This window comes from Hydra viridissima, unplaced genomic scaffold (assembly GCF_058129835.1).
Source record: "Hydra viridissima isolate aposymbiotic clone 2 unplaced genomic scaffold, HvirCarnegie_v1 scaffold_3, whole genome shotgun sequence".
Taxonomy (NCBI): domain Eukaryota; kingdom Metazoa; phylum Cnidaria; class Hydrozoa; order Anthoathecata; family Hydridae; genus Hydra; species Hydra viridissima.
In genome coordinates this window covers 2,027,501-2,052,333 of record NW_028324302.1, presented here as the reverse complement: position 1 = coordinate 2,052,333, position 24,833 = coordinate 2,027,501, and the positions used below count along the sequence as shown (strand labels likewise).

The 24,833-nt window shown below is 27.3% G+C and overlaps 3 protein-coding genes across 4 annotated transcripts in view; all 3 read left to right on the top strand.

Moving 5' to 3' along the window:
- Positions 1-7,139, top strand: part of LOC149890568 (uncharacterized) — a 29,014-nt gene extending 21,875 nt beyond the window's left edge. For both annotated transcript variants that reach the window (XM_090082710.1, XM_090082709.1), the window contains exons 7-11: positions 2,176-2,298; positions 4,594-4,716; positions 5,484-5,513; positions 5,724-5,970; positions 6,190-7,139. In XM_090082710.1, coding sequence (XP_089938836.1) covers positions 2,176-2,298; positions 4,594-4,716; positions 5,484-5,513; positions 5,724-5,970; positions 6,190-7,120 — 1,454 coding nt within the window. In that variant the 3' untranslated portion in view covers positions 7,121-7,139. The remainder of the gene's footprint in view (positions 1-2,175; positions 2,299-4,593; positions 4,717-5,483; positions 5,514-5,723; positions 5,971-6,189) is intronic.
- On the top strand, positions 7,126-22,078 carry LOC149890567 (polycystin-1-like protein 2). Its single transcript, XM_090082688.1, has 20 exons — positions 7,126-7,344; positions 8,388-8,648; positions 9,817-10,117; positions 10,511-10,744; positions 10,831-10,956; positions 11,162-11,327; positions 12,083-12,132; positions 12,261-12,524; positions 12,652-13,344; positions 13,783-13,998; positions 14,446-14,566; positions 14,733-14,895; positions 18,431-18,797; positions 19,028-19,160; positions 19,599-19,825; positions 19,914-20,019; positions 20,115-20,162; positions 20,245-20,546; positions 20,776-20,962; positions 21,286-22,078. The coding sequence occupies exons 2-20, from the start codon at positions 8,599-8,601 to the stop codon at positions 22,002-22,004; spliced, it is 4,473 nt and encodes a 1,490-aa protein (XP_089938814.1). The 5' UTR covers positions 7,126-7,344; positions 8,388-8,598; the 3' UTR covers positions 22,005-22,078.
- Positions 22,079-22,149: 71 nt separating this feature from the next.
- Positions 22,150-24,473, top strand: LOC149890566 (polycystin-2-like). The gene is made up of 4 exons (XM_090082745.1): positions 22,150-22,386; positions 22,914-23,183; positions 23,706-23,843; positions 23,977-24,473. The coding sequence occupies exons 1-4, from the start codon at positions 22,281-22,283 to the stop codon at positions 24,144-24,146; spliced, it is 684 nt and encodes a 227-aa protein (XP_089938871.1). The 5' UTR covers positions 22,150-22,280; the 3' UTR covers positions 24,147-24,473.
- The last annotated feature ends 360 nt before the right edge of the window (positions 24,474-24,833 follow it).

Sequence of the window (24,833 nt, the reverse complement as noted above, 5' to 3'; positions counted from 1 at the left end):
ATTCACATTCTTAAATCAAAAATAAAATTAAATTTAAAATGAAACATTTTAAGACTATTTTGCTGATTCATTAAAAAGTTGTGGCATCTTGCATATTAAAACTTCCTTAGGAAGGGGCTTTTACTTTTCTGTCCAAGTTAATATTCCAATACTTTTCCTGTTTTTTATACATGGAGTAATATTTAAATCTAATTGTAAATTTAATATAAAATTTAATATTGAAATGTTATTGTAAATGCAATAAAAAAGTTGTAAATATTGAAAGTTTGATATTTCTTGTTTCAAAAGCAAATAAAACAGGTATTTATAAATTTGTAAATGAATGTTGTTTTTTTGATTTTTTGCAATAGTTTTTTTAAGTTGTTATTATTTATCTCAAGAAAATCCAGCCAGAAAATACTCTCAGAAAAGATAGGTTATTGCTTTAATGAAGAAACAGCTTTATAACAAAATACTATGGCCACCCAGAGCTCTTTATAAAAACTGTAAGAAAGTTTGAACTTTAAATACTTGTTTGTAATTTTTCAACTTTAGAATTATCAAAATTTTAAAAATGGGATAACTAGTAAAAAGCAAAGCAATCTTTACTTTGATAAGTCAAACATTAATATCGACTTGCTTTTTTAATATCTACTGTAACTCCTGCTTTTATAACAGCTTATTATTTGTAATGGTTTTAATAAAATTTTCATTTTGGAAAATTTTTGCTATGATTTCAGTTTTTTCAAAACAGTTTATTATTTGTAATGATTTTAATAAAATTTTTATTTTGGGAAATTTTTGCTATGATTTCAGTTTTTTCAAAGCAACTTCATTTGTGATATACTTTTTTTTTTTTTTTTTTATAAGCTACCTAATATGTTTTATTGGATTAAGATCCGGGGAGTTTCCTGGCTTGTGTAACAGTTAAATAATCTATCAAAAATGAAGTTTCTTCTCCAAGGACATTTTTATACTTCACTTAGTTAATAATTCATTTAACAATTTACTGCCTCGCCATCCCTTTTTCCACAAATGGTAGACCAAAAAAAAGAAGTTGGATGTTTAATTCTCTGAATGATGCAGCTTGATAATATATTTGATAATAAGATAATATTTTTCTCTAACTATTCTTTTCACATATTGAGCTTTGTTTGAAATGACATTAAAAGTGCTTTCATTTAAACCATAAAAAGTGATAGAAAGTTTCATTTTATTAGTTATCTGAAAAGTGAATAAATATTTGTATATAATCTGTCTGTAATAAATGTCTGTGAAAGTTGTGTTTAATATTATTTACAAAAATGTATCTTGCTGATTTCTAATTGTTTGCACTGTAACTTTTTGCCCATTCTAACCTTTTCTGTAAATTTTGACTTTTTGCTGGATAATGTTGAACAGCTTGCTTAGAAATTGTGATTCCAGACTGCTCAATTTTTTTAGCAAAAGAATCATTGAGTTTTTGTTGGTCTTCAAGTATTATTATACTTAGTTTTCCCTGACCGTGTGCTGGTCAAATAATTAAAAAAAAGTTCTATCTTATCGCCTTAAACTATCTTTGGTGTTAAGCTCTCTATATTAGCAGATTTTTCTTAAATATTTGGACAAACACTCCAAAAACATAACATCTTTTAACAATAGCTCTTTGAGAATAACAGAGATAATTAGTATTATCAGAGATAATGAAATGTAAACAATTTTTTTTATGCTGATAAAACTTTTTTCTTGCTCATATCCACAAATAAAGAATGCTTCATATCTATAAATAAAAATCGTTTCATATCTATAAATAAAAATAGTTTTTTAAAATTTACAAAAAAACTGGTTTTAGTAAAAATTTGACAAAACATTTATCTCACCTGTTTTAAGTAATTAGATAAATGATAAATTCAGAAAATTTTTAAAAAGTTTCATTGTACATGCACACTTGCATTACTTCCATTATTAGTACAAAAGTGATGTAACAAATTAGTTACCAGTGAAGTAGGGTTATTTATTTATATATCAACAACATAACAATGATTAGAGATAATTAAGGCTTCCTAATAAAAAAATGAAACAATTTTAAAAGTAAAACTAAGAAAAAGAACTTTTTTTATTTACATGTAAGTATATAATAGCTTTTTATCTTTTATTAATAAAAACGATGAGGAAGGTATTGAGTTACATGTCAAAACACTGTAATTTTTTACATAGATGTGAATGAATGCTTAGACCATTGCAAAGAACAAGGTTCAACCTGCATTAATCTTTTGGGGTCTTATCAATGCTTGTGCTCGATTGGATTGTTTTTCAACACTACTTCTCAGCTCTGTGAAGGTTTATATTTTTGTTATGTCTTTTTAAAATCTTCTCAAGAGCATCTGTTTAGGATATATACTAAGAAACAGTCTCTGATAATTTTTTGTTTAAAACTTCTTTGCAATTTTTCAATAAATCTATGGCACATGAAAATGGATAATCCAAAAGTATCTTATATTGACATTGGTAATTTGTTACTTCAAGCCTTGAATTAGTGAACTTTAGATAAGACTTTTAGATAAGACTAGTTAAGGTTCATATAGATAAAACTATATGAACCTTAACTAGTCTTTAAGGTTCATATAGATTTAGATAAAGCGTAAAGTTTGGCTGAAAGTTTTTGGGAAAATGTAAAACACTTGTTTCTACATCACTTTCCTCTTTTACTTTCAAAATTTTTTTATCAAAACAACATGAATAAGGGATGAAAACAACTAACTGTTCACAAATTCACAAAATAGAATAAGATCACCGTTTTTACTTTTTCATTTTACTGCATATGCCTTCTATCCTGGTCTTTATAATTTTCACATCTTTTTCAATTGTTTTTTAATCCTTTTCCCCAACTGTTTTGCATTTGTTGCAAACAAATGTTGGGCAGCAACATTTGTTTGTAAGCCATATAACCCAAAATGAACCAAATGTTCTTGAATGGACTGACTTTTGGAACATTTATATATTCATTTGCTTTGGCACAAAAGGTAGTCAGTTTTTGTTTTTGCATAACAGGACAAGGCTTGGTCAGGATAAATAATATAATTATCTTGTAAATTATGTTCGTTGATAAATTTGAGAAATTTTGCAAAACAATTTTGATGATACACATCTGAACTAATCACCAGATCTTTGATCTTTCATTATGTATGGTGCAGAAACACCTTTATTGGATAATGCTAACCATACTAGGACATTTGGTGTGAACTTCTCCTTACATTTAAATCTTAATCTGGTGGGCTGGTTTGTTTGATGCATGTTTAAAATCCTGCAACTTTGCTGTTAAAGTAATTAAAATGCTTCTGGGTTTAGGAAAATATCTTTTCTTTATTTTGAGGCTGCAGCAACATTGTTCTTTAATTTGGCTGTCTGGTGGCAAGTCTATCTCAAGTTTTTTTTTTTTTCTTTATCAATTTTCTCATTTTTTGTAGTCTTCCTTGGTTTTCTAAATTATTGCCTTTAAAGTATAGAGAACTTTCATATAAAACTCTAAACTCTATAAATTTCATATAAATTTCGTATAAAACTCTAAAACTCTAATCTTTTGCTAATAGCTCTTTCTAAAATTTTCCTTTTTTTTACATTTTTGTAGAAAGTCAAATTGAGAATTATTCATAGTGTAAGTTTTAGAATAGTATATGAATAATAATATTAGGATTTTTCCTTACCCTTTGATACAATAAGCTCTGATCCCTAGAGTTATGTTTTGACAGCCTGACAACTCTCAGTGAATCTTTTATGTCATTTGAATGTGGTCTTCAGCCTTGTTTGGACACTGGATAGTGGAACACCACATAATCTTTCTTTTTCTTGTTATCTTTTTGTGCTATCTTTGGATAGACTGACTATTTGAAATTTGAATTCTTGTGATACTGATTTTATACTTATTTTTCTACTTCTAGGGTGCTGAAAATTTACCAATTAAATAATCTCTTGAAACACTGATTAGAAATTGATTTTTTTTATGTAATTTATATTGGTAAGTTGGAGTACAAATTTTCAGGATTCTCATAAAATTAACTTAAAAGTTACTAAGTTTATAGTAAAATGACCTTATAATTTTGACACATTTTTTAACAAATAATTAACAGGGTTGCTTTAATTTACCATTAAGTTCTTCCAAACTTTCGGAAGAGTTATTCTTTAGGATAAAAAGAACTGATAAAAGTGTTATACATCATAAAAAACCTGATTGATTAATTAAATCCTAAATTAAAACAGTTTTTTAACTACTTATAATTGATCTTATATTTTTGAAAGCCGCTGTGCTCAATCTTTCTGAAGATTTTATTTATATAAATTGAAATGAGTGCTTGAAGATGAATGAGTGTTTAGGCCATTGCCAAGAACAAGGAGTTACTTGTCTTATCTATGCTTGTATTTCATAGGATTTTATTTTAACTCTAGTTTGAACTCAAAATTGCGTTATGGTTTATACTTATGTTAAGCATTTTAAAAAACTATATCAGTTATCAAATTGAGCGCATATAAATAACGGTTTTTTTGTCGAATGTAAGTGGCTCTAACTAGAAGCAGTTGCATATCGGTAATGCAAATGTGTTTTTTGATTTTTAAAATCACTGCCATTTTTTTATGCAGATGTGGATGAATGCTTAGATCATTGCAAAATACCAAATGCTACCTGCATTAATCTTTTGGGGTCTTATCAATGCTTGTGCTCCATTGGATTGTTTTTCAACACTACTTCTCAGCTCTGTGAAGGTTCATTTTTTGTTATGTGTTTTAGTATTTTTTAAGTGACTATCAGCTTTTTAAAAGAACTTGTAAAGAGTTGATTTGTATGAAAATCTGTTTTTGTCTGTTAATTTGCAGAGATAATATTAGTGTAAAACAATACTTGCATAATTCACAATGACTTTAAGGAAAAAAATTAGTGTAAATTTTTCATAAATTGATTATCAAAATAAGTCTGCTAATTGAAATTTATTTCTGCTTTAATAATTTTGCTGGAATGTTGAAGAAACAAATCTTAGAATCGTCATTGATCTTTAGTATTTCTGAAAACTGACAGCCTTTTTATGTAAATTTGTTAACTTGATTTTCTAGGTCAAACTATAATGAAAACCAAATTTATAAAAAAAAATACATAATTTTTATTTTTAGAAAGTATTCATCAAATAATAAACTATAAGTGTAATTAAAACATTATGGAATGATTTGAATAAATATTCAACAGTTTTTTTTCTCAAACATTAGAATTTCATACTATTACTGTGTAAAGTAAAAATTTTAGATAAGTTTAAAAAAGTCTAGTAATAATTTAAAATGCTTTCATTGGAAGGTGTGAAAAGGTGTAAATAGGTGTGGATATTCATGTTACAGAGCTTTTAATTGAGCTTTACTCCCTAAAAAAAATGTGAGCTTTGCTAAGGGTAATGTTATTCGTATTATCTCTCCCATCTGAAAAAAGATTAACTTTAAAGTCTACTTTTAGAAACTGTTTTTTTTTTCTTTTTTTTTCCATTTAGAAATCATCAAAACTCCTCTTCAAATCAAAGGTTAATTCAGAAGTTTGTGTTTGTGTTTTAGCGCATAACTGATTTTTTTATTGTTTTTGAAAAAGCAGTTTTATTGTTTTTACTATTTACAATTTTTGTTTTTATTGCTATTGCTGTTTTTAAAATGATAATAATGATTAATATAACTGGTGCTATTAATTTTTATTAGTCTTTTTATTATTTTAAGGATCTTATTGTTGTTTTTATTAGAGCTGGATTTTTTTTCAAAAGTCCAGCATCAACTCAGTGCAGCAAAAACGATCTTTAAAGGTGAAACCTTGGGAGTTAACCTGGTAATCAGCTTTGAAAATACAACAATTTCTCCTGATAGTTTGGAAATAGCAAATAAAAGTGTAGGCCAACTTGATTTTGACTTTGGTGATAGTGAACCACCCTTGACAAAAACAATATATTGGAAAAGTTTTCCTTCAGCCATCAATTACACATTTTCTCATGTGTATGTGTTCTAATTACTTTGTAATATTTTCTCATATGTAAAAAAAGATGACCACATGTTGGTGCTCTTTGCATTTTATTTTCTAATGTATTGATGTTTTTTTTTTTATGCTTTTACTTTATTAACATTTTACAATTATTTATTATTTAACTACAATTAAGTTTAATGTTTGTTTAAATGATCCAAATGCTAATATTGTTCATTATTTTTGATTTTAAGATATTCTGAATGTGGAAAGTATGAGATAAACATCAAAATCAAGTTTTCCACCATAGAGCAGCTCCTTCCAAATTTAGATCTCATTTCCAGTTCCAAAAATGTTTCAGTGTTTTGTGATTTATCACCTATTGGGATTACAATAGATCCTCTTTCAACTTTGCTTCCCGGCATACCTCTAGGCAAGGAAGTTACAATAGAGGTAGTGCAAGAATCTGGTTCATACATTAACTACACAGTTTGTTGGGACGATGGAGTAAATGAAACCGTTTCTCAAGCAAACAATTTGGTACCTGTGCCTTTTATATCCAAACATTCTTATAAAAGTTCAGGAAAGTATACAATACGCATCGAAGCAAAAAATGAAGTACAGGTTTTAGTTAAAACAGTTGTTGTTTTTGTGCAAAGTTGCTCATTCCCAGAAGTAAGCTTCGATTATGGCGCTGTAACCCAACCTATAAGTTTATTTCGAAGCTCTGATTATGAGTTTTTTGCCAACTTTAGTGAAGACAATGTTTGCAAAAAAGAAAATGCAACTGCTGTGTGGATTTTAAGAAATGGATTATCAGAAAGTAAAAAAAATGCAGTAATATCAAACCAGCAAATGATTTATTCTTTGAAAAAGTATCAGTTAGAAGTTGGTGTTTACACTCTTTCATTGTTGTTTACTTATGGGCTTTTTACTGCTGTCTATAATGGCTTTTTCACAGTTGTTAAATTGCCATTGTTTGTGGAAATTGAAAATGGAGCTTTCCGCTCAATTGCATACACACAGCAATTAGGTGGTGAAAACATGCATTACAATTTTAGTGTCAGTGCAAAAAGTAGCTATGATCCTAATGATCCTAATCTAAGATATGAAGGAATTAGATTTAGGTGGAGGTGCCGGGTTGTGAGTAGTCTAACTTTTGCTCTAAAGCTATTAGAGGCTTAGAAAACTGTTAATGCAACATATGAATCAAATGCATGTTTAACAGAACTATGGCAAGACTTTTTAGAAGGTCCAGAGCTTGTACTTAACACAGAAAGGTTTTTAGAAGGACTGAACTATAAGTTTGAAGTGACTGGAACAAAAGGTACTGGAGTTGATTTTCGGTCAGCATCTTTTGTGCAAGAAATAGCTTTCAGTGGTGCTGAGCTACCAAATATCACTTTAAAGTAAGAAAGGAAAATATTTGTTTTTTTTTTCTTTATTTTTCTATCGAAGAGGAAGCATTTCTTTAGAAAAATAATTTCTATGTTTAGATCACGAAAGTTTTTTAAAATGTTTTTTGTTAGAATTAAAAAATTATAAGTTTTTTAGTTTTAAATATTTTCTTTCAGCTGTTTTTCGAACTGTGGTCAGAAGTTAAACCTCAAGGAACGCACTGTTTTTTCCTTTTCCTGCATAGGTTGTCATCAAGTAGGGTCAGTGAAAAGTTGTGTTTGACTTCTTCCTGTTTATTAATATTATGCTTTTTGTTCACACATTGTACATCAATGCTCCTTATAAACAAAGTTTTGAAAATTTTAATCTTGTAAGGTCAATGTAAAACAGTTGTATATTACATGTATAATTCAATATTATTACAATATCAAATATTGTGACAATATATACAATATTAAAATAGTTATATCATATTTAAAAACTTTTATGTTTATTCTTACATTATGTTTATTAAACCACAAATAAATTAATTTGTATTAAATGTTTAAATTAAATGTATAGATTTTTTTTTATTAAATGAAAATGGAGTTACATTTGTAATGTGAGAAAAGAAAATGCTTTTTTTTGTAGTAAAATTACATCACCCTAAAATTTTGATTATGATTTCAATTAAGATGGTGATTGAAGTTTCGGGCAGCACTTTATTTAAATTTGTTTGATAAATTAAATTTTATTCAAGTAAGCATGTTTTTAGTCAAATGTACATGTTCTTTGCTCAATAAAAGCAAACTTTTTAGTTTTTTAGTAAAGCTGAAGATCAATTACCTTCATTAATTTATTTCATTCATGATCCAAATATAATAAAATACTTTGTAGTATTGTAAAAAAAATAATCTTACTTTAGTATTCCTTATTTCGTACATTCATGATTCAAAAAAAAAAAAAAATTATAAAAATAAAAGTTATGAAAAAGTGTTATTTTCTTGTTTACGTAAATTTTTTATGAAGTTTTTGCACTACAGAAATTTATTTAGTATTGTTTTTTGTTTAACAGTCTGCTGTCCAGTTTGTCGTTGTCCATCATTTGGGAAGTATTAGATGACCAAGGTTTATGGCCTGAAGAATTTCTTCTTCAAAATTCTACAGAAACTGGTTTTAGTAGCAGTATTCTTGTTGTTAATGCTGATGTTCTAAAAGGCGGAAAAAATTACACTTTTATTTTAAGTGTAGGCTACACTAGTTCTTCGAGCAAGTCTTTTATTAAAATGCAAAAATTAACTTCCTCCTTCCCAAAACCTGGATATTGCTCAATAAGGTAGTTTTTTATTAAAATTTTTATGATTTCTTGACCTTGTCTAAACTTTGTATAGAATTGTTAATAATGAAATATAATGAATTTAATCGTTAATTTAGTTGCAGAAGTAGTAATTGCAGATTATTGCAACATTGCATGAATTGTAGCATAAACAAAAAAATTTAGCAAATAGATGTTGCAATCTATTAATAGTTTTCTTATATGAAAGCAATCTACTAAAATGATATTTTTTTAATCAATTTATCAGTTTCTCATATGATAACAACCTATGAAACTTATCTTTTTCAAATATTCTCTTTAATATACTACACTAAAATGTTACCTTGTTTAAAATTATTTCTAGGCTAGAAAGTAAAAGTAAGTTAAAGTTGACATCAAGCACAAATTGAAATAAAAAAGCTTCATAATTTTTACATCAGGTAGCAAAAGTAGATAACAGTAGTTAAAATGATTTTTCTGTCTGATTTTTTATGATGATTACTATTTCAGGATTTTGTGGTTTCTATGTGGCCACCATAAAAACCAGAGCATTTCTGCCTTTCCTTTTTGCATAATGTCTTATCATCTTAAGTTTGTTCTAAATATGTTTTATGCATATCTGATTCTCAATAAAAGGCTGAGAAAAAATGATTTACAAAGTACAAGTATTGTCCAGGAATTCTTTAGTTTTAAAAGCATTCATTATTAAAATAACACTCTAATAAAATGACACGCTAGTCAATAAACACCATTATAATAAATAGTTTAAATAAAAAATATTTATACATAAACATCTAAGATTAAAATGTTTCTACATAAAATAAAGGTTGAAGTTGATATGTAAGCTGCACTTATATATTCACTGAAAGTCTCTTTAAGGCTTTATTACCTTAATTATTCACTTGAATTAATAAAGTTATCATCAATAATCAACTATATTTATCTTGAACTGGATTAACTGGAAAATATGCTTTTATATTCAAACTTATCTATCTATTGAAAATACAAGAATTTTTTAAGTTTTTATATCAATATATATATATATATATATATATATATATATATATATATATATATATATATATATATATATATATATATATATATATATATATATATATATATATATATATATAGGCGCACACATACATAGATACATACTTACTTGCATACTTTTAAACCACTTTAGTCCTCAAGTTGGATATGCTTTTACAACCAAGTTCAGCATAGTTTGCCAGAATTGGACAGATAGAGAAACCAACACATTTAACTATCAAATTTATTATGACGGTGGCCAATCACAAGTTGCAAAATTTGGCACTAGCAAGATAAGTTGCTACTTAATGTTAAATGCTAAAACAACCAATCAGTCAAGTCTTATTGATTTTCCACTAGGAGCTGGAATGATATCTAATAACTATACTGTCGCAATCCGTATCAGAGTCTCTGGTATTTACAAAACATTCACAGATTACAATATTTTTGTTCAGGTAAGTGTGAAAAGAAATTTTTTTTGTTCTGGATCTGTTAATTGTAAAGAAACTTCAGGAACATGGAAAAAAACATATAAATAAAAAGGCTTTATTCTAAGAGGCTTTTCCCAAAACAAGCAATTACAACAATTAGCCAAGTAATAACTCAGAATGTCATAACTATTATTTATATTTACAGTGATCTAACATATAGGTAATTTTTTTATTAATAATAATATTAACTATTATATTAATAGTTATTTTTGCAAAATAAAGTATTGATCTAAAAATAAAAGACTTCTAAATTTCATATCTTTAAACTGACTGCATACTTTTTTATATAAATGTTATGTATTCACACTGAATTTTTATAATATGTTATTAACATTTATTTAAACTCTAAATTTTCAGGTGCTGCCAAATGAACCATTTGCTGATTTTTCTATGTTGGCTCTATCTAACTTAGATTTCAAAGATAGTTTTAGTTTTTCAAACTCTTTGCAAGCAATTACCAATGTTGCAAATGATGAGTCACAGATTGTGGATCAATTAGTTGTCCAAAGTGTTGATAATTTGACAGGGCTTAATACTATTGATGAAGAACTTAATCTTCAGAAGCAAACTAAATTGACAAACCTTCAAAAGGTAAGCATTTTATGTTAACTAAGTTTATTTAGTATATCATTTTGAAAATAGCAGCCAAGTGATTGAGTCTTTTTTTTAATTATAAGGTTCGAACAAAAGCAATTGATTTGCTTTCAATGGCACCTCTAAATGATTTAAATGATTTTAAATCTGCAGCTGATGCTTTGTCTTTATTGTTGATTACACCTGCTGAGATAGTTCCACAGGCCCAGGTGCTTATGATTTTTAATTATAATTAGCTTTTTAGAATCCAGTTAACATCAATTTAAAAATAATTGTGTTTAATGCTGTTATCACCATAATCATGTTTGTTGTAAAATGTTCTTTCTAATTCAATATATGAAAAAAATTTTATTTATGCTGCATTCTGAGAAAATAATTTGTAAAGTTTACCTTTTGGTTTTTTAATCACTCTAGAGTAATGCAGTTGATATAATAAATAAAATGTCTGGTTTGCTATCCAAGGAAAATCTAAAAAGTGTTGGTTTTGAGGAATTTAAAATAGTTTCTCAGCCTTTTCTTCTGTCAATATCTAGTTTATTCCTTACTCTGTTGAGCTCCTCCAGGTTGCCATATTCAAATAGTAAGTTAATGTGTCTTTTTTATTTGAAGCTTTTTATATAGATCTTTATAAAATTTACTTAACATATTTTATAATGATTAACTGGAAAGCTCATGTAAAAATTCAATATTATGTTAATGTAAAAGAATGGTGTTTCATTTTTTCCCCTTTTCTTGATGTGATTGAAGTTGTGACCCTATGTGTGAGACATCAATAAGATGTATCTATATACATGTAAAAATGCTATGACTAAGATATATTGTAAAAAAGTTATATTTAATTTTCTTCCGCTTTTGTTAATGTGATTGATGTTGTGAACCTATGTGTGAGATATCATTAAGATGCTTATACTGTTTTACAGCAAATCTTCAGAAAGATTTTTACCTAAGAAATGGTTTCCACAAATTGTGTAAAATAACACATTTTTAAGTAGTTTTTTTCATGAAAACCAGCAATCTCTCAATTTGAAAGGGTGCTGCAGCTCTGTTTTATAGTAAATCTTCAGTATATATACTATTATAGTACTTATACTGCTTCACAGTAAATTTTCAGTAAATTTTTTACTCACGAAATGATTTACTAAAATATAAAAGTTTACACAAATTACTTAAAATAAATCATTTTTATGCAGTTTTTCTCAAAGTTTACTTAACATAATTGATCTGTTTAGGAGTTAGCTAATTCACATTTAATTCTCATTAACAAATATATGTGATAAACATATTTTGTGATTATGTATGAATTAAGACCTGTTCTGCTTTTTTCTATACAAAAAGGTACAAAGAATATGATCAGTTCAAACAATTTTACATCACATCCTTCAGTAGTAAGTTTTAAAAGTCAAATAACTTTCTTTGTTATGCTGTTTGCTTTGGACAAGCAAATCTTTATTTTGGCATCAAAAAGTAATAACATTTTCATATATATTAAAAAAAAATTTTTGATTAAATTTAGAACGATGATTCTGAACTTGTGAGAAATCTTTTCAAATCTTTGGGTGCTTATTTTTGTGCCATACAAGATTACAAACTTCCTGGTGAAATGGCTACAATTGGTGACACCCCTGCTTTTAGCTTTTTTCTTATGAAAAATTTTGGCAGTAATTTAAGCAACATCGTTATTAAGTCTACAGAAAATGATGTAGAGGAAGGTTTCACTCTCCCAGAATCAGCTAATATTTTCAATAAGACAATACAGGGCTCAGTGATATCAGTAAATGTGTGTTTGGATATACTTTATTGCGTTTGAAGTGTTTTATAATTTTAGAATTGTTAAATTATATTTTACAATTTGTCATTGCCAATATAGATGTTATAAAAGCAGTTATTTTTAAACAATTTTTTAGAGTGTTAGAATGAAAAGGCAACCATTTACATGGGATTTTGAGAGATCTAGCAGCATTATGTCTGAAGTGCAAATTCTTTATTTTACAACTTTAGATAGGCAAACTGTCGAAGTAAAGAATTCTTCACAACCTATTAAAGTTGCCATAAGAAATATACCAGAGAAGGTTTTAGGTCAAAACATTTCATTATCATTGCCAAACCAAGTACAAATAAAATTGCTAAAACTACCATCAACTCACTGTAACATGCTGCTAAAGTTCGCACCATTAAATGATCCAAGCAATCTGACAACGCTTGTTGTTTACATTCAGTATGGGAAAGTCCCAACTGAAAATGACTATGATTTAAAAATCAATTTATCAAATAAGGAGGGAACTACACTAACCAAGAATTTGAAACCTCTTTTATTGCAAAATAATCAAAGTCGAAATCAGAATGCACAGCTGTTGAAAGATGGATCAGTATTTTTATGGGATTTCCAAAAGTCAACATATAGCGATGTTAACAAAACAATTCTTTATCTCTCATTTTGCTACACTGGTCCAATGCCTAAAGCAAAAGTTGAGTCCAATCCTTACACCTTTAGTGAGATAGATTTCAGTGGATCGTTTGATTATGAGATGAAATTGTTTTACATAGAGTGTAATTATTGGAGTGAGTTAAAAAACAAATGGATGTCAGATGGGTGCGAGGTGTAATATTGTATTTATATATTTTTTAAAAAACCAAGGCTTTAAACAGTTTAAAGCTCATTCTTTATTAGACATTTAAAAACTAACTGCATGTTCTTTGTATGCTTATCAGTGGTTGATAATACTTTTATATTTTTTACCTTTTATCTTTCAAATGTTTGTTACATTTTAAATGTCAGCAAAACATTTAAAATGTAACAAACATTTGAAAGATAAAAGGTAAAAAAGATAAAAGTATTATCAACCGCTGATAAGCATACAAAGAACATGCATTTTACATTTTAAATGTCATTAGTTCTTTAAATGTCATTAGTTCTTTTCCTAAAGTATTTTATTGTTGTTAAATCTGAAAGTTTCATCAAGTTAAGTTGCTTTACTTTTTTAATCAGTTTAATTGCATGATGTCCAGATATTTTCTTCAATCTCTTTTTTGTGTAGCTTGAACATGATTCATCTTTCACTATGACAAAATGTAAGTGCAATCATTTGACTGCATTTGGTGGTTTTTATGTGGCACCAAATGTACTTTCTACACCTTCATTGGCATTGTTGAAAGAAGGCTATTTACTTCTTGCTGTAGAAAGTTTTTTCATTTTGTTGTGGGTTCTTGGTTTAGTAATTGCTCAAAGGATGGATAAAAGAGATGAGGCCAAAGTTAGTAATAATTATTTAATTTATATTTATATTTGTATTTATATTTGTGTTTTTAATTATTGTCAAAAAACTAAAATATTGATTCATATATTCAAAACTACAGCATTTAGTTTGAAGTGGCAGATTCTTGCATATAAAAAGAAGTTAGGATGTTTTGAAAAAATGTAAATTGATATGATGTTTTTCCTGACTTATTTAATTTCATAGTAATATTTTCTTGTATCAACAAGTAAAATAAGGTTTAAAAGAAAATGAAATGTTTTAAATAACGCGTATAGAAAGTTTAAACTGAGTTCTTAAACTGAATTTTATGTTTAGTGTAAAAGCTTCATTGCATAAGTATAAATATATATATATTTAGTTTTATTATTTTTCACAAAAACTCAAATCTCTCTTAATTAGTGATGAAATTATTATCTAAAACACTCACTCAAAACCATTTTTCAGCCATCTGTTCGGCCGTTAGTTGATAACAAGCATGAAGATTGTTATTTATATGAAATTACTGTTACTACTGGCAATCGCAGACATGCTGGCACCAACTCAAATGTTTTTATCACAGTATACGGTAAAAATTTTTTTTTCTTTTTTTCTTTTACTTTAGAAAACATACTTTTAAATATGCAGAAAAGAATTCAGTTGTAAAAATCTTAAAGGTTTCTTGTTGCTGATAGTTAGGGTTATTATAAAAAAAATGGTATGAGGTTTTTTTTTATTGGTTTTAAATAATACAGGAGATTTGAACGATTCAGGAGTTCGCCAGTTAAGTGATGAGAATAGGGTATGTTTCCTAAGATCCAGTGTGGAAGTTTTTATTATGACGACATCAGGCTGCTTAGGAGATTTGAGTTATATTAGACTATGGCATGATAATACTGGAGGTGGATGGTATTTAAGGTATTTTTAAAATTAATCCTTTTTCTTTTTAATAACATTTTTAATTTTCAAAAGTTAAAAATAGTTTTGTTCCCATGTAGCATTTTTATTGCTCAGTTAAATTTATAATGATTGGGTCCTTTATTCAGAAATCAGAATGCTACCAATCTATTCCAGGTTTGTAATTTTTAATGAAGGCTTAAGCTGGATCCCTTTTTTTTTTTAAAGAAAAGAAGTTTTATGTGTGTGTGTGTGTGTGTTTTAGGGTTATATTTATACAAATAGGGTTATAATTATACAATACATAATTATAATTATAATTATGTTTAATAATTAATTAATTATAATTATAATTATAATTATCACAACTATAATTATACAATTCATAGGGTTATAATTATACAAACCATGTATAGTTATAAAGATTTTCAATCAATATCAAAACCATACTTTCTGGGCAAAAAAATTAAAAACATCATCTTATAATTTTTATGTAACAATAAATAAAAACTTCCTTGACCAACTTGAGAATCTCCAGAGTTTTATCTAATTACCACTAGAAATGATTGGCATAGAATCAGATTGACTAAAATCTCTATAAAGTGAAATAGTAGTTGTTGAGCCAATTGAAGTATTTGATTGATACAATAATCCTGATGATGTATTTTTATATGAGTTTATATTTGAACCATTCCATGAAGAAAAACAAAAATCTTCTAAACCTGATGAACTGAAAATCCATCTACTATTAACATCATATCCAGGAAATAATGAATAATTATTAGAGTTATATGGTGTCCAAGGATTATTAACTGCATTAAAATTTGAAGGTGGTGTAATTCCATCATATATTCTTAATCTTGGTTCCTACCAATTTCCAGATCCTCCAATAATATGCATTCTAATATATTTTAAATAAATACCGTTTCCTTTATCTCCAGTTTTTAATAATATATATATTTTTTTTCATAAGTTGTGTTTAGAAATCTAAATGTTTTGAGAACAATTTAACAGATGAAATTGATGGTGGTATTATCGAGTTAGTATAGCTAGTTGCTGATGTTCTTGAAATAAAAGTTTGAATCCAGTATGTTTTAGGATAACTTGTTTTATTGTATAGTTGTATAACAAGACTTAATTCTTTGTAGCAGCATCAGATGAGCCAGTAGGTTCTGCTACATTTATTAATTTGTTTGCGTTCATGTCAATATTATTAGTTGCTTTATTTTGTCCGACTCTCCTAATAAACAAGTTACTAGCTTGAGATGGTTTTAAACAATTTGAAACTTGACTTGAAGTTGAATTACTACTTTCTGTATGTCCAAATTTTTCAACACCCATTTTTATATATATATATTTTTTAAAAATTACCACAGATCATTAATAATATTCTGAAAATCATATCCTTTGTCAAGCTTTTTTAAAACATATAGACACAAAATGAGTGTTTTCAAATTGAAATCTTTCGCTATTATAATAAACAGGACTTTTTAAATAATTACAACACTTCAACACATGGAGGTCATGCATAAGAGTCAAATCATAGTTTTTTATCTCCAACTTTGTACAAGCAAATCCAATGAAATCCTTCTGTACTCTCCAGCATTTTACATTCTACACTCTTTTTTTTTTGTGTATTTTTAGGTTATTCATCTCTTACAAATACACCTTTAAAATGTTTTAGTTTTAGTTTTTTTACTGATTTTATCAATTGAAAATTTGTTAGTGGCTCATTTGGTAAAATAACTCCTTCAACATTGATAAATTTATGGTAATTGTTACTAATCTTATCCATTTTTACTTATAAGTTGTTGTTGTTTTCTTTCAGTTCATAGTGTCTGTATGCTAATGTATATACCATCTTCTAAAAGAACTCTTTTTTCGTCTACTGAGCTTTATGCTACTTTATTGACCTCTTCTGTGTAAATTTCATGTAAACGGGATCTTTTTATATTCATCTTTCTCATCTAATCTATTTTACTTAATAAACAATCTTTGTAATCTTTATGTGTTATATATTTTTTAACAGCATTCTTTTTCACTCCTTTACATTTTTTGTTATCTTTTCCATGTACTTTATAGGAATACAACTTTGACCTTAGTGCTACAACTTCTTTACTATGTGCTCCTGATGATTCTTCTTTAAACGTTACTCTTGCTCTCTTGTCAACACCAACTTTAAAACCTACTTTAATTGCTGAAAGATTTTGATTAAATTCACATGTATCAAATTAGCTTTCAACATCAATAGAAATGTTTTTCCCTCATCAATTTTTTGCAGAATGAAACGACAATTTGTGCACATTTCATTTGGAAGATGATCATCATTAAAGTATAATGGTTTTGGAGAGTGTTTTGAAAATCTGCTTATTAAGAAAGGTGTTATACTTTGATCACATTTTGACATGCAGAGAATTCAAACTGTGTTTCGACACTCAGCATGAGTTTTAGCAGAATTAGGCATTTGAAATGTATTCTTTTAGTTCTTCTAACAAAATATTGTTAATTTTAATTTGAATACTTGAACAAAATTGATGAACTTAAAAAAATGGTGTGGATTAACAAGAAATCAAAACAAAACTGATGTTCAACATTAGAGATGTGGTGGGTTCAAGTTTTGTAGAAGAAAAAGCAATTTTTTTTGGTTAGAGTTGGAATTTTTAAGAATGTTTGTTGTTATTTATTCTATACATACAATAAAATATCAATATAAGCTTGTAAAAATGTTTTTACTTTATAAAACCCTCTGAAAAGAGTTCATATTATGAGCATTTTTACTATTAAAATATTAAAATTGAAATTTCTTTCTTGGACAGTATAGGGTCCATATTATCACCCCTCCAAAGATCGTTCTTGGGTGTTTTGGTTGATGACTTACCCCAAAATTTACAAACCGTGGTTGTAAACCTTTATCCATAAATTCCACTTAAAGAAGCTACTTTGATTCTTTTAGATCAATTAAATATAGATGATTTCTACATTGTTCTACCAAGCTTACTATTTCAGAAATGAGAAAGCTTATAGAGCTTTGTTTACATCCTTGTTGTTTCTTGTGGAACAAAGATACTCATGAGTTGAAGAATTACAGTCCTATAGTTCTTTCCTTCATGGTTATAATAGCAGAATCTTTTCTACAAGACCACAAACAAAATACTTTTAAAATTGCAACAACCTTAAATCTTCCTCTCAACTTAAAATCCTATCTAAGATATGTTAATGATATTCATGCTAGATTTTATAATATATTATGGAAATAAAGGCAGATTTTGCACAATAAGGTCACATGACAAACATTTTGTAAGACAATAAAAGGTTTTAAATTTTTTAAAAGATCATTTTTAGCTCAAAGTCTTTTTTTTTAATCACGCTTTCCATTTTCTCTGTATAACTTTATTATGTCATTGAATGTCTGTTTCACATATTTTTAACCAATTAAGATAATTGTAGAATAAGTTTAGCTTTTAAGTAAATCTTCAAAATAATTTTTATTAATCCACTATCTGGTTTTGTTACATTTTTTAATTTGAATTCATTACTTTCATAAAAATCCATTTAGGAATGTAGTGATCGCTGATGTGCAATCAAAAAAACAATTTCAATTTATTGCCAATTGTTGGGTAGCTGTTGACAAGGATGATTTTTCATTAGATTTTGCAATACCTGTATCAGGATCTGATGATTTGTCAAACTTTAGTTATCTTTTTACCACAAAAGTACGCCATGGACTAACTGAAGATCACATATGGTTTTCAATATTCACTCACTCTCATTTAAGTAACTTTACCAGAAGTCAGCGGTTTTCTGTTGCTATTTGTCTTGCAATGACTTCAATGACAGCAAGTGCAATGTTTTTTGGAAAAGTTCCTCCAGGGAATCCAGCAACAGAAAACAAAGTTGCAATGTTTTCTTTTACTTGGATGCAGGTGAGAAAATTTTTTCTGTAATGGAATATCATCTTTGTTTTATTTCATCACACTAATTTCTTATATTAAAACCTTTTGGTAACTGATTTACTTTTGGGTATTTCAATAAATTTCATTTATTTGATACTGTCTATGATTTCAGACTGAAGCTTAATACTTAGTTAATAAATCAGGTCTTGTTTTCTTTTTTGTGAGAAGTAATTGATTTAAAATTTATTTATATTTTTAAGATCTATGTTGGAGTTGTTTGTGCATTGATTACCTTTCCAGTTAATCTACTACTTATTCAGCTTTTTCGCTTGGTTGCTGATGTTAGGAATAGGGAAGAAAAAAAGCGCATTAGATTATTTATTCGTAATGCAGGTAACAACTGCATTCTACATTTAGGTTGTAGTTTTCAATTAATTTTTTATGATTGCTAAATGTTTGCTTTAGTTAAAGTTAATACTATTAATCAAAATCAAGTACTTACTTGTTTTTAGAACATTTTTTAAACGCATTTATTTGACTTTCTCAGCATATTTCTTTTGTTCAGCCATAGTATATTATCTCTATCATATCAAAGTTAAACTCAGATATGTTTTTTTCTTTTGTTTTGTTTTAATCTAATTTATAGCCTTGTTTTTTACCACACTAAATCTCTCCACTGTTTTAAGAATGGTGAGAGAATAGATGTTGATGTTTAATTTGCAAATATTTTAATGAAGTCTATAAATAGTTTGCTTAACTTAAATCTAGTTTGTGAAAGCTATCATTTTATCTATTTGTTTTTAAATGAAATTTTTTTGATTCATTTTAAAGATAGCACACAACAACAAAATTTTACAGACATTAAAGAAGAAGCTAATGCAATCTTCACTATAAAAGAAAACCCTAGATGTTCGAATCTTTCTCATTTGCTTTTGTCTATTGTTTGGTTCATTTGTGTTGCAACAATCATTTGTTGCAGTTTTGTGATTTCTTTTTATGGAATTTCTTTTGGAAACAAAAAGTCTTTAGATTGGTTAGCAAGCATAACTGTCTCTATGGTGAGGACTTTTTTTTGTTTAGAGAAAGCTTTTATTATCTGTATTAATTTCTGAATATTAACTTTTGTTAGTCTTTAATTTCATTTAGGTACAAGATGTTTTTCTACATCAACCAATCAAAATCTTCTTCATAGCTTTTTGTAGTGCTTTTGCCATTAACAAATTTTGTAAAAAAGATAATCAAACTAAACTAGGTGGGTCATTAATTTAGAGATTTATTTCTTTATCATTAAAACTCAGAGGAATTATGGACTAATAATTTTTATTTACTTTTATGACAAAACAATAGTTGACGATGAAAGGATTATGTTATCCAGTGTATATGCAAAGCTATCAAGTAAGTTGCTTATTTGGGTTCAATCAATTTAGATGTTTTGAGTTCCATATAAAATAGAATGAACAAGTTTGCTTTACAACAGGTAAAGTTCGAACACCTGATGACAATATGTTTCACACCACTAATGAACCAGTTGCCTCTGACAAAACAGGTTCTGTTTTGAAGCCACCTGATGCAACTCTATTAAAAAAGATGAGAGATACTAAATTAGAAGAATTAAAGATCCAGGCAACTATTCGCGATATTTTTTTCTACTGTTGCTTTACTTTAACGGTGTTTTGTCTTGCTTTCATGTCACAAGATAATTCAAATTACTTTCAAATTCTTGATATTGAAGGACTTTTTAACCCACAGTTTAGATCAGATAGTGGGAACAATATCCAGGTATTCATGCTTTTTAATCATAAGTAAAACAGAAATATCATCATTATACAAGTTTAATTTCACACAACCTAAAATGCATAGGAAGTTCTTTTGAAATACTGTTTGTAAATTTCTAAAAAGTATGTCACTTTTTCTCACTTTACCATCTAGCTAAGCACTCTGCACTTTCTTCAACTTCTAACTTTGTGGCTTAGTTTCTGTTGTAACTACTTTATTATATCTTCTTTAGCTTTTATCACAAAAAGATTTTTGGCATTGGTTTGATGATAAGTTTCTTCCTCAAGTGTATCCTAATCCCTGGTTTAAAAATGAAAATAGAGCTTATGAAAATGATTTTCCTGGTCAACTTTTCTTAAATGACCTTAGCTCAACGATTGTTACTGGGATAAGAATGAGACAAGTTCGTGTGAAAACATGTGAGTGGTAGTGAATATGAACAAACAATTTTCTTCATGTATTTTATGTTTTTGATTTTTTGATATTTTATGTTTTTACTTTCTTTTTTTTTTTTGATACCAGCAAATTTATTGCCCCAAGAGTTTTTACTTAATTTTCGAATGAGATATTGTATATCTCATTAGAAGACAGCATATATCTTCCATTAGTAGCTAATCTTATTTAAGCATTTTATTGATATACAGGTCTTAATATGAAATCATAGCTTATTCAACGACATCAAAAGATCATTTGATAAATTACTGCAATTATAATTACATTTTTTCTCAATTTTGTTTTGTAGATTCCTGTTCAAAAGCGACATCAGTAACAAAGTTATCAGTTCTTGATTGTATTTCTGCTTACAAGCCATCTATAGAAGAAACAAGAGATTTTGCCCTAAACTGGTCTATACCTAAAACATTCAATTCAGAGATTAGTTTTTTCTCAAAGCCTTGGAGGTACCAATCTTCTAAGGAGCTTGATGGGTATCCTTTTAGTACTAAGTTAGAAACATACTTAGGTGGAGGATATGTTGTTGAAATTTTCCCAAAGTTTAAAAACCAGAAAATTATTGACCAGTTAAAACATCAAAAATGGATTGATCGTCAAACAAGAGCTGTGATCATTGAGTTTGCTTTATTTAATGCTGCTACAAGTTATTTTAACATGGTAACCATTGTGTTTGAGTTCCCACCTTCTGGTGGAATGATACCTTATTTCGATGCAGCTACTTTTGATTTATACACTTCAACATCAAATAACAAGATTGCTCAAATTGTATTGCAGATATTATATATTTTCATGATGTTTATTTTCACTGTTCGTGAATGCAGAGTATTATATAAGAGAGGGTGCAATTACTTCAGAGAGTTTTGGAATCTTGTTGAATGTGCATTGATTTTCTTTTCTTTGCTGGAAGTGGCTTTCTACTTTTACAAAGGTTTTTGTTGTTTTGAGACCCTTTTATCATTAAAAAATTTTGTTATTCCTACAGTTTTTTTAAAACAGGATATAATTTGATTGAAAAAAAAGCTCTTGTAAAACTTTGTATGCTTTTTTCATGGCAGTGCTTTTTATGATGATGTATTGCTGTTGAAGCTTTTCTGCTTTTTTCATTTAAAAGCCAAACTTGTTGATGATCTTTTGAGACGTGTTCCTGATTAAGAACCTCAAAAGTTTATAAATTTTCAATTTGCAGTTTATTGGAGCTTGATCTACACCCATATTATTGCATTAATTACTTTCTTTGTAACTATAAAGTTCATTAAGCTTCTGCGATTTAACCGCCATATTTCAATGCTATCAATTGCTCTAAATATTTCGTGGCACCCTTTATCGATGTTAGGGATAATATTTATTCTCATTATGCTTCCAGTTGTTATATGTTCAAATATGATATTTGGTGAGTGTTTTGTTACTGATTTCATTGTCACTGTACATATGTTTTTGAAAAGAAATGCATATCTGTATGTGTGCATGTATGTATGTATGTATGTATGTATGTATGTATGTATGTATGTATGTATGTATGTATGTATGTATGTATGTATGTATGTATGTATGTATGTATGTATGTATGAATGTAAGTATGTATGCATGAATGTATGTATGTATGTATTATAAATATGAATAAACTAAATAATTTTATGTATGTAGGTATGTATGTATGTATGTATGTATGTATGTATGTATGTATGTATGTATGTATGTATGTATGTATGTATGTATGTATGTATGTATGTATGTATGTATGTATGTATGTATGTATGTATGTATGTATGTATGTAGGTATGTAGGTATGTATATGTATGCATGTATATCTGTATTTCAGCTTAAAAAAATATTTTATTTTTTACATCTGGTGTAATTGATTTATAATTACACCAGATGTAATAATATTGTCTTTATAATAACTACAGTTCATTTTAGGTAAATTACTTGATGGTTATCAAAGTCTCTTTCAGTCAGCTGCATCTGCTATTAGTTTATTGTTAGGAAAATTTAGTTTTTATCAGTTTGAAAATGCCAACGGTGTGCTGGGTCCCATTTTTTTCTTTGGATTCACCATTTTCATGAATTGGATAATTATAAATATGTTTATATCTATCCTAAATGATGCATTTAAAGTGGTTCGTTTAAACAATGCGCTCCATGAAGATCAATTAAAAATCCTTGATTCTTTTGCAAATCATTTAAAAGGTATTTACTTTATTCCTTATGCTTTTGTTTGTTTTGAATTTTTCTATTTTTATTTGGATTAAATATTTAACCAAATAAAGTTTTTCCAAAATTTAGAAAATACTCAAGTAATATCTTCTTAAGATGTAATCAATATGCACTCACACATACTCAATATATGCACATAAATTATCTTTAAATAAAAGTGCTCATAGTTTATTACATTTTTATGAATACTAATTATATCAGTAGTTTATTTATTTAAATGTTTGTTCTGTGATAACGATGAAGTCAAAATAATTACAAGAATTGCGCTTGTTAATGCTATTTACATCTATCTTTGCGTTTTAATTTTAGTTAACGTATATTATATATATATATATATATATATATATATATATATATATATATATATATATATATATATATATATATATATATATATATATATATATATATATATATATATATATATATATATATGTATATGTATATATATATATATATGTATATATTATTTAGTGAACGTATATTTTATATTAGTTTGGTTTAAATGTGAGTGCAAAAAAGAAGTAGCAAAAAAGTTAACCAGTCCAATCTTAACATTGAATGCAGCAATCTCTTCATTCTCTAATGTTGATGCTCCTTTAATCGCATCTCCATTGAATGAAACTTTAAAAGGCGAGTTTTATCTAAAGTTACCTCTTTTACTGTTTTAACAATTTATCAATAAATTTTTATATGGCTTCTTGTTTCTGAAGTGAACTTAAAATATAAAATACTTTTATATTTTTATTCTTTCATATACTTTTAGAACCTTTATATGAAGAAATCGCTAAGAGATTTTCTAACAATGAGAGCTTGTTAGAAGAAGATGATGAAAACGTTTTAAACGAAGCGCTCTATAAAGTTATCTATTGCATTAATGTTCTACACTCTCATGATTTAAGTCTTTCTAAAGATGTGGACGAATGTCTAGTTTAAAAAAAAACTCAGTAGCTATTGATAAAATGACAATGTGATTTGCAGTATGAGATACGATTCGATTTTCAAAGAATTTGATTAATATTTCGGCATTTTAATTAGATGCTACACTGTCTTTAACTATAAGATAATTATTTGCAAAGGTGATTTTTACGCTTACGTTATGTTGTTACGCTTACCCGCAGATGATGTTCTGTGTTATCGTTTATTCTTAATTTTTTTTAAAAACAAAAATCTGTTTAACACTATAAAATATGAAATTAGCTATAAAAATGTTTAGTTTTAATGAAAATGAATTTTTATATGCAAGAGAATGATATTGCTGAATTAGTTGGTTTTAATTTGGAAACAAAAATTTCATACATATCAAAAAAAAAACTTATTGGAAAATTTTTTGAAAGAAAGTTATTTAATGATATGCCATATCGGAATGCTATGTAACGAAATGAAATTAATTGTTAAACACTCGATCTATCCCAAAATACTGTTCCGATTTTCCAAGTCTTGTGAAACCTGAGTAGTATCTTGAGAAAGATGGAATAGTAAATGAAATATCGGTGCATATATTTGTGTATGTTTGTGTGTGTCTTTATGTATGTATGTTATTGCTATGTTTTTTATGTATGTTTTTTATGTATGTGAACGCAAGTTAAAAGCAGTATTGCTTTTTAAATTGTAAATACAAAC